This window comes from Salvelinus sp. IW2-2015, unplaced genomic scaffold (genome assembly GCF_002910315.2).
Source record: "Salvelinus sp. IW2-2015 unplaced genomic scaffold, ASM291031v2 Un_scaffold3451, whole genome shotgun sequence".
Classification (NCBI taxonomy): Eukaryota; Metazoa; Chordata; class Actinopteri; order Salmoniformes; family Salmonidae; genus Salvelinus; species Salvelinus sp. IW2-2015.
Window position 1 is genome coordinate 64,141 of NW_019944731.1, and position 10,358 is coordinate 74,498.

The 10,358-nt window shown below is 45.4% G+C and overlaps 1 protein-coding gene across 1 annotated transcript; it reads left to right on the forward strand.

Annotated features, from left to right (window-relative positions):
- Positions 1-852: 852 nt before the first annotated feature.
- On the forward strand, positions 853-9,667 carry LOC112075892 (stabilin-1-like). The gene is made up of 5 exons (XM_070441102.1): positions 853-875; positions 2,407-2,547; positions 3,252-3,323; positions 4,673-4,842; positions 9,619-9,667. The coding sequence occupies exons 2-5, from the start codon at positions 2,506-2,508 to the stop codon at positions 9,665-9,667; spliced, it is 333 nt and encodes a 110-aa protein (XP_070297203.1). The 5' UTR covers positions 853-875; positions 2,407-2,505.
- The last annotated feature ends 691 nt before the right edge of the window (positions 9,668-10,358 follow it).

Here is a 10,358-nt window from a genome sequence, read left to right on the forward strand (position 1 = left end):
CCCCACCAACCAAGCTTATGCCCTCCTCAGCTCAAAGTGTTTAGCAAGAGAATAAAGTGTACTAGGTGCTGTAGAATGTGTACTGGTGTGTATAAAATGTGTACTAGGTGTTGTATAAATGTGTACTCAGGTGGTATAATGTGTTACTAGGTGTGTATAATGCTGTACTAAGGTGTGTATAAATGTTGTACGAAATTCCACGACCTTTCCAGGAATCCTGGTTGGATGATTGCTGGATTTTAAAAGGGAATGACTCGGCAAAACTGTGAATCTCCAACCAGTATCTTTGGAAAACCAGGGAATTCTCTGGGAAAAATGTACTCGAATGGTTGCAGCGCTCTAGAGATGCAGCCCAGGCTTTTACTGACTCCACCTCGTCCTGTCCGTCCATCCTCCTCAGGGCGTGACCGACGAGTCTGTCGTGTCAACTTACCTTGCTGGGGTCAGCTACCTGTATAAAAGCCTGGGTAGAACCGACCGTCTATACTGCAAGTGCCACACCAACTCAGGTTCAAACCCAATAAGGTGACTACCACACTCAGGTTTTCAAACACCCCAATAAAAGCTGGACTACAAACTTCAGTCAGGTTCAAGCCCGATAAGGTGACTACACCAATACATCTCTCAAAGCCCCCGAATAAGGTGACTTACAACTCAGGTTTCAAGCCCCATAAGGTTGACTTACAAACTCCAGGTTTTCAAGACCCATAACGGTACTACAACTCCACAGGTCAAAACCCAGAACAGGTGCACTACAACTCAGCGTTCAAGCCCCGCCCCGATAACGGTTTGACTCACAACTGCGGACAATGCGACATGTGCAAGCCCCGGCTGATCAAGCCGTCTGACTACAACTCAGGTTCAACGCCGATAAGGTACTACAACTCAGGTTCTTCAAGACCCCGTGCTAAACCAGGCTTCAAGCCCGTAAGACACAACCTCAGGTTCAAAGCCCCGTTAGGTTGCACCCTACAACGCCCAGGTTCAAACACCACATAAGGCTCTGACCTACAACTCAGTGTCAAGCCCGAAAGGTGATAACCCAGGGTCAACCGATAGCTACCAACTCCAGGTTCGCCCCCCAATAACGCTGACTACAATCGGTTTCAAGCCCAATACGGCTGACTACACTCAGTTCCCCTAATGCACCACGACCAGTACCCGATTAAGGTGACCAAAACTCACGGGGTTCACAGGCCCAACTAACCTGGTGAGAAAAACTAATATTCTCAATTCATCTGATTTCGTCTAGCACATTCATATATGTTTCATATCTTTTGGTTCAAAATACTATGTTTCAATAATCTTCAACTACAGCGATAAACTAGATCTTCTGTGACTTTTCGCCAAGATATTACAAGCATTCCTTGATTACTGAAATATTGAATGCTTTGCCGGTAAGAGTTGCAAAATGACTCATCTTATGTTTTTTCCCCGTGGAATATTCCTTGGAATCAGAAAGGAATAAGCAGGAAAATCCGACAAGCCTCCAACCAGGGATTTCTGGGATGTTTTAACAGACTTTTGTAACCCTACATATTTCTTGTCTTTTAAATCTTAATGTCCTCCATTCTTTAGGCGCTGGCATTCCTCGATGCAAAAACCATACTTACCCTTTTATAGTATCCACTTTACTCTTAGACCCGCTCCAAGGCTCATAGGGCCTCATAGGCTCATAGGGCCCTCATAGGGCCTCTAGCCTCATAGCCTCATAGGGCCTCCCCTAGGCCTCAATTAGGCTCCCATTATGGCTTCTAGCCATCAAGGGCCCCCCATAGGGCCTCATAGGGCTCTAAGGGCTCATTAGCGGAATTTCATAGGGCTCATAGGGCTCCATAGAACCTCACTAAGGGCTCAAAGCCTGGCCCCCCTCATAGGCTCATTAGGAAACTCAACGATATGGGCTCTCATCAGGTATAGGACTCAGTCAACGGGCTCATCAGGTCTAGACTCATAGGGCTCATAGGACTCATAGTGGCTACATAGGGCCATAGGGCTCCATAGGGACTCATATGGGCCTCATGACAAGGCTCACTAGGGCATAGGCGATTAAGGCCTGGCCCCCATAGGGACTCATAGGCTCATAGGCTCATATGGCTCATAGGGCTCATATAGGGCTCATAGGGCTCATAGGGCTCATAGGGCTCATAGGGATAGGGCTCATAGGGCTCATAGGGCTATATAGGAAATAGGGTGCCATTTAGAACGCAGTTTACGTGTGTTTGGTCCCACCCCCAATGTGTTTGGTCCCTCCCCCAATGTGTCTGGTCCCACCCCCAATGTATTTGGTCCCACCCCCAATGTGTCTGGTCCCACCCCCAATGTATTTGGTCCCACCCCCAATGTGGTGGTCCCACCCCCAATGTGTTTGGTCCCACCCCTAATTTGTTTTGTGTTGTTTGACAGCAATTCATATTGGTGAAGTCTCCTGAGACTCTCTACTCAGTCATCCAGCAGGACATCCCAGCAGCCAATGGGGTTATCCATATCATCGACCAGCCAATCATGCCCAGGAATATCATCCCTGACAGCCCAAAGGATGAGCAGGTGTTACCATATAATTAGAATGAGTAGTACACCTCAGCCCAGAGGTCCTCTCTACCGGTGGTTTTCCTTCGCATAGTGTTTTTAAATCCTGGTCCTGGGGGGCACATTTGAGTTTTTGCCCACAGCACTTAACACCTGATTCAAATAATCAACTCATCATTAAAGACTTGTATTAGTGTAATCAGCTGTGTAGTTGCTAGGGCAAAAACTAAAAACGTGCACTCCTTTGGGTCCCCAGAACCAGGATGAAGAAACACTACCTTAGCATTGTACTATGCTACCACTTGTGATTGGGATGATACCATAGAGTTGCATAGAGGGCCCACTTTTCACAAAACAGTGCAATTGAGGACTTTCACCATTTTGAAGTAGCCAATTGGCTGGGACTTCCTACAGTATGGGTTTAAGGAAGGATCATGTAATTCTATCAAGGTCAACAGGAGGGATCAGCCCATGAATTATGCTCATGAGAAAACATTCCATACTCTAGGTGGCAGTATGCAACCTTTCAGTTTGTTTACAGACTGTCAAATAAACTCACAGAAGTAGTAGAAGAGGAAGAAGAAATTAACTACTTTAAAATGGAGATATCCCTCCGATGCGCTGCCTATTTTCACACAGGAGCCAATTATGGCAAAGCTACAAAGATGTGCCCTCTATCAAACTCTTTAGATGATACTGACTGATCATTCTCTCACTTGAAGTTTGCTGATAAGACCATCGGGGAGATCCTGACAAAGGATGAGAAATACAACCGTTTCCTCTCGCTGGTGGACGTGAGTGAAACTCTAATGGTTTTTCACGAGATGTTTTGTTTCAGGGTTTCATATTCACAAAGAGTCTCAGAGTAGGAGTTCTGATCTAGGATCAGGTCCCTCCATGTACCATGAAATCTTATTTTATTATGATCTGAAACGATAAACTGATCCTAGATCATCCTACTATGAGTACAGGCCATGGTGGTATTCCTTCTGATGTACTTCACCTACTGATTGGACCATTCTGGCATAATGCTTCTTAAAGCATTCTGCTGCTAGGTTATAGAGAAAGGGAAAGGGGGGGTACCTAGTCCGTTGGAAAGGGGGGATACCTAGTCCGTTGGAAAGGGGGGATACCTAGTCCGTTGGAAAGGGGTAACCTAGATCTTGGAAAGGGGGATACCTAGTCCGTTGGAAAGGGGGGATACCTAGGTCCGTTGTGAAAGGGGGGATACCTAGTCCGTTGGAAAGGGGGATACCTAGTCCGTTGGAAAGGGGATACCTAGTCCGTTGAAAGGGGGTACCTAGTCCGTGGAAAGGGGGATACCTAGTCCGTTGGAAAGGGGGATACCTAGTCCGTTGGAAAGGGGGGATACCTAGTCCGTTGGAAAGGGGGATACAGTCCTTGGAAAGGGGATACCTAGTCCGTTGGAAAGGGTGGCATACCTAGTCCGTTGGAAAGGGGGATACCTAGTCCGTTGGAAAGGGGGATAACCTAGTTCCGTTGGAAAGGGGGATACCTAGTCCGTTGGAAGGGGATACCTAGTTCCGTTTGACAAGGGGATACCTAGTCCGTTGAAAGGGTATACCTGTCCGTTGAAAGGATACCTAGTCCGTTGAAAGGGGGAACCTAGTCGTGAAAGGGGGATACCTAGTCCGTTGGAAAGGGGGAACCTAGTCCGTTGTACAACTGAATGCATTCAACTAAAATGTGTCTTCTGCATTTAACCGCATTTACCTCGGTGAGGGGCGGGGACTGCCTAAATCGACGACTTGCGCCAGGCACACCGACAGATATTTACCTTGTTAGAGAGACACTAATGATAATGCCTGTCTGTCTGTCTGTCTGTCTGTCTGTCTGTCTGTCTGTCTGTCTGTCTGTCTGTCTGTCTGTCTGTCTGTCTGTCACGTCTGTACGTCTGGTCTTTCTGTCTGTCTGTCTGCTGTACTGTCTGTCTTTCGTCTGTCTGTCTGTCTGTCTGTCTGTCTTCTGTCTGTCTGTCTGTCTGTCTGTCTGTCTGTCTGTCTGTCTGTCTGTCTGTCTGGTCTGTCTGTCTTGTCTGTCTGTCTGTCTGTCTGTCTGTCTGTCTGTCTGTCTGTCTGTCTGTCTGTCTGTCTGTCTGTCTGTCTGTCTGTCTGTCTTTCAGAACTGTGGGACTACTCTGCCTCTGAGAGGTCCTGGTCCTCTCACTGTGTTCGTCCCGACCAACGATGCTGTGGACAAGTTCAGAGACGGCAGGCTGATATATATGCTGTACCACGTGAGTACTAATACTATACTATATACATGTATGCTGTACCACGTGAGTACTACCGTGTACTGCTGTACAGTGCATTCGGAAATTACTCAGACCCCTTCCCTTTTTCCACATTTTGTTACTTTACAGCTTTATTCTAAAATGGATTAAAGAATTGTTTCCTTCATCAATCTACACACAATACCCCATAATGACATCACAATACCCCATAATGACAAAGTGAAAAAGGATTTTTTGAATTTTTTACAAATGTATTTAAAAAGAAAACAGAATTACCTTATTTACGTAAGTATTCAGACCCTTTGCTTTGAGAAATTGATCTCAGGTGCATCCTGTTTCCATTGATCATCCTTGAGATGTTTCCACAACTTGATTGGAGTCCACCTGTGGTAAATTCAATTGATTGGACATGATTTGGAAAGGCACACACCTGTCTATCTATATAAGGTCCCACAGTTGACAGTGCATGTCAGAGCGAAAACCAAGCCACGATTGTACCAAAAAAAGGCTGCAGAATTGAAGGTCCCCAAGAACACAGTGGCCTCCATCATTCTTAAATGGAAGAAGTTTGGAACCACCAAGACACTTCCTAGAGCTGGCCGCCCGGCCAAACTGAGCAATCAGGGGAGAAGGTCATAGGTCAGGGAGGTGACCAAGAACCCAATGGTCACTGACAGAGCTCCAGAGTTCCTCTGTGGAGATGGGAGAACCTTCCAGAAGGACAACCATCTCTGCAGCACTCCACCAATCAGGCCTTTATGGTAGAGTGGACAGACTGAAGCCACTCCTCAGTATAAGGCACATGACAGACCTCTTGGAGTTTGCCAAAAGGCACCTAAAGACTCTCAGACCATGAGAAACAAGATTCTCTGGTCTGATGAAACCAAGATTGAACACTTTGACCTAAATGCCAAGTGTCACGTCTGGAGGAAACCTGGCACCATCCCTACGGTGAAGCATGGTGATGGCAGCATCATGCTATGAGGATGTTTTTCAGCGGCAGGGACTGGGAGACTAGTCAGGATCGAGGGAAAGATGAACGGAGCAAAGTACAGAGAGATCCTTGATGAAAACCTGCTCCAGAGCGCTCAGGACCTCAATCTGGGGCGAAGGTTGACCTTCCAACAGGACAACGACCCCAAGCACACAGCCAATACAACGCAGTAGTGGCTTCGGGACAGGTCTCTGAATGTCTTTGAGTGGCCCAGCCAAAGCTCAAACATCGCTGGAGAGACCTGAAAATAGCTGTGCAGCGACGCACCCCATCCAACCTGACAGAGCTTGAGGCTCGAGACATCTCGAGGCTGTAATCGCTGCCAAAGGCGCTTTAACAAAGTACTGAGTAAAGGGTCTGAAAACTTATGTAAATCTAATATTTCAGTTTATTTTATTTTATAAATTAGCAAAAATGTCAAAACTTGTTTTTGCTTTGTCATTATTGTGTATTGTGTGTAGATTGAGGGGAAAAACACAATTTAATTAATTTTAGAATAAGGCTGTATCGTAACAAAATGTGGAAAAAGTCAAGGGGTCTGAATACTTCCCGAAAGCACTGTATATCTTGATATAGATGCTATATCATATACTACTACTATAGATGCTGTATCATTTACTACTACTACAGATGCTATATCATTTACTACTACTATAGATGCTGTATCATATACTACTACTATAGATGCTATATCATATACTACTACTATAGATGCTATATCATAATCATATACTACTACTATAGATGCTATATCAGTACTACTACTATAGATGCTGGATCATATACTACGACTATAGTGCTATATCATATACTACTACTATTAGATGCTATATCATATACTACTACTATAGATGGCTATATCATTACTACCTACTATAAGATTTAATCATATACTACTACTATAGGGATGCCTATATCATTACTACTCTATAGATGCTGTATCATATAACTGACTTACTATACGATGCTTAATCATTTACTACACTTATAGGCTATATCATATACTTACTACTATAGATGCTATATCCTTTTACACTACTATAGATGCTGTATCATTACTACTACTATAGATGCTATATCATTTACACAAAAGAATACTATAGATGCTATATCATTATTACTACTACTATGATGCTATATCAGATAGCTACTACTATAGATGCTATATCATATACTACTACTATAGATGCTATATCATTTACTACTACTAAGATGCGTATCATATTACTTACTAACTATAGATGCTATATCATATACTAACACTATAGATGCTATTATACTATATATACAATTTTCGAAAGTAATACAATATAAAGGTAATACGGTGTCATTTGGGAAGACAGAAATTTTAACTCCCAGTAATGAGAAAATAATTTGAAGGGAAATCGCAGTAATGGAATAACAGTGAAGCCTTCACCCTACAGTATTCCCAGTTGACCCTACAGTATTCCCACTGACCCTACAGTATGCCCAGTGACCCTACAGTATCCACAGTGAACCCTACAGTATTCCCAGTGACCCTACAGTATTCCCAGACCATGCAGTATTCCCAGGACCATGGCATTCCATGACCATACAGTATTCCACTACCCTAAACCAGTATTCCCACTACCCTACAGTATTCCCAGTGGACCATGCAGTATTCCACTACCATTGCAGTATCCCACGTGACGCTACAGTACCCTCAGTGACCCTACAGTATGCCCAGGACCATAACAGTATTCCCAGTGGACCATGCAGTATTCCCACTGACCATCAGTATTCCCACTGACCTACCATACCCTCAGTACCCTACATTATTCCCAGTACCATACAGTATTTCCACTGACCCTACAGTATTCCCAGGACCATACAGTATTCCCATTGCCCTACAGTATTCCCACTGACCCTACAGTATTCCCAGTGACCCTACAGTATTTCCCAGTGACCCTAACAGTATTCCAGTGACCATGCCAGATATTCCCAGTGACCCCTACAGTAGTCCAGGACCATACAGTATTCCCAGTGACCCTACAGTATTCCCACTGACCCTACAGTATTCCCAGTGACCCTACAGTATTCCCAGTGACCCTACAGTATTCCAGTTGAAACCATGCAGTTTCCCAGTGACCATGCAGTATTCCCAGTGACAATGCAGTATTCCCAGTGACCCTACATAGTCCCAGCTGACCCTACAGTATTCCAGTGACCCTACAGATTCCCACTGACCCTACAGTAATTCCCAGTGGACCTACAGTATTCCCAGTGACCATGCAGCTATTCCCAGTGACCTTACAGTATTCCCAGTGACAGTTGCCAGTATCCAGTACCCTACATGATTCCCAGTGACCTACAGTTATCCCATGACCATGCAGTATTCCCAGTGACCCTACAATCTCCCAGGACAATACAGTATTCCCAGACCCTACAGTATTCCCAGTGGACCCATACAGTCATCCATGACCCTACAGTATATCCCAAGTGACCCTACTGTAATTCCCAGGGACTCTACAGACTCCCAGTGACTCTACAGCTACTCCAGTTGACCATAAACAGTATTTCCCAGTGATCCTACAGTATTCCCAGTGCTTCTACAGTACTCCAGTACTCTACTTACTCCCAGGTACCATACCAGTATCCCAGTATCCTACAGTATCCCCAGTGCACTCTACAGTATTCCCAAGTGACCCTACAGATTCCCAGCTGACCCTACAGTTTATTCCCAGTGACCCTACAGTATCCCACTGACCCTACAGTACCCTCAGTGACCCTACAGTATTCCAGTGACCATACGTTTATTTCCAGTGACAAATGCAGTATCCCACTGACCATGCAGTATTCCCACTGACCATGCAGTATTCCACTGACCCTACAGTACCCTCCAGTGACCCTGAACAGTATTCCAGATGACATACAGTATTCCCACTACCCTACAGATTCCCAGTGACCATACAGTATTCCCAGTGACCCTACAGTATTCCCAACTGACCCTACAGTATTGCCATGACCCTACAGTATTCCCAGTGGGACCCTACAGATTCCCAGTGACCATGCAAGTATCCCAGTGACCATGCAGTATCCCAGTGACCATGCAGTTCCCATGACCATACCATATTCCCAGGACAGGCCAGTATTCCCATGACCCTACAGTTATCCAGTGGACCCTACAGTATTCCCACTGACCCTACGTATTCCACTGACCCTACAGTATCCCAGTACCCTACAGTATTCCCAGTGACCATGCAGTATTCCCAGTGACCTTACAGTATTCCCAGTAAGTGCAGTATTCAACCAGTGACCCTACAATGTTCCCAGTGACCCTAAGTTATTCCCATGGACCATGCAGTATTCCCAGTGACCCTACAGACTCCAGTGACAATACAGTATTCCAGGCGACCCTACAGTATCCAGTGACCCTACAGTATTCCAGTGACCCTACAGTATTCCAGTGACCCTATGTATTCCAGGACTCTTACAGTACTCCCAGTGACTCTACAGTACTTCCCAGTGACCATACAGTATTCCCGTGATCCTACATATTTCCCAGTGACTCTACAGTACTGCCCAGTGACTCTACAGTACTCCCAAGTGGACCATACAGTAATTCCAGTGATCCTACAGTAGTCCAGTGACTCTACAGTTGCCCAGGTGACCACATAATTCCCAGTGACCTACCAGTATTAAAACCAGGACCCTACAGTATTCCCCAGTACTCACAGTATTTCCCTCAGTGACCCTACATATTCCCATGACCATGCAGTATTCCCAGTGACCTTACAGTATTCCCAGTAAACAATGCAGTATTTCCTAGTGACCATGCAAGTATTCTCAGACCATGCATGTTATTCCCATGACCCTACAGTATTCCCATGACCATGCAGATTCCCAGGACCCTACAGCACTCCCAGTGACATACAGTATTCCCAGGACCCTTACAGTATTCCCAGTGACAACCTAACAGAATTTCCAGTGACCCTACAGTATTCCCAGTGACTTCTACCATACTCCCAGTGACTCTACAGTACTCCAGTGACCATACAGTATTCCCAGTGATCCTACAGTATTCCCAGTGACTCACAGTATTCCCAGTACCCTACAGTAGTCCCAGTGACCCTGCAGTTATTCCCAGTGCACCTACAGTATTTCCAGTGACCATGCAGTATTTCCACGTGACCATTGCTATCCCAGTTGACTCTACAGTACCCTCAGTATCCTACAGTATTCCAAGTGAACTCTACAGTATTCCAGTGACCCTACAGTATTCCAGGACTCTACAGTATTCCAGTAACCTACGGTTTTTCCCAGTACCACTACAGTTATTCCCAGTGACCATAAGTTTCCATTGACCCTACAGTATTCCCAGGACCATACCAGTATTCCCAGTGACCCTACGGTTTTCCCAGTACCCTACGGTTTCCCAGTGACCCTACGTATTCCCAGTGACCATACAGTATTCCATGACCATACAGTTTTTCCATACCCTTACAGTATTCCCAGTGAACCCTACAGTATTTCCCAGTGACCTACGGTTTTCCCATGACCCTACGTTTTCCCAGTGACCCTACGGTTTTCCCCATGACCCTACGGTGATTCCAGTGACCC

Bases quoted from the DNA above. Each gene is read 5' to 3' on its own strand.
- LOC112075892 (XM_070441102.1), top strand. From the start codon at position 2,506: ATGCCCAGGAATATCATCCCTGACAGCCCAAAGGATGAGCAG. The intron at 3,324-4,672 runs GTGAGTGAAACT...TCTGTCTTTCAG, and splicing joins GTTTCCTCTCGCTGGTGGAC to AACTGTGGGACTACTCTGCC. The intron at 4,843-9,618 runs GTACTGCTGTAC...ATGACCCTACAG, and splicing joins TACCACGTGAGTACTACCGT to TATTCCCATGACCATGCAGA.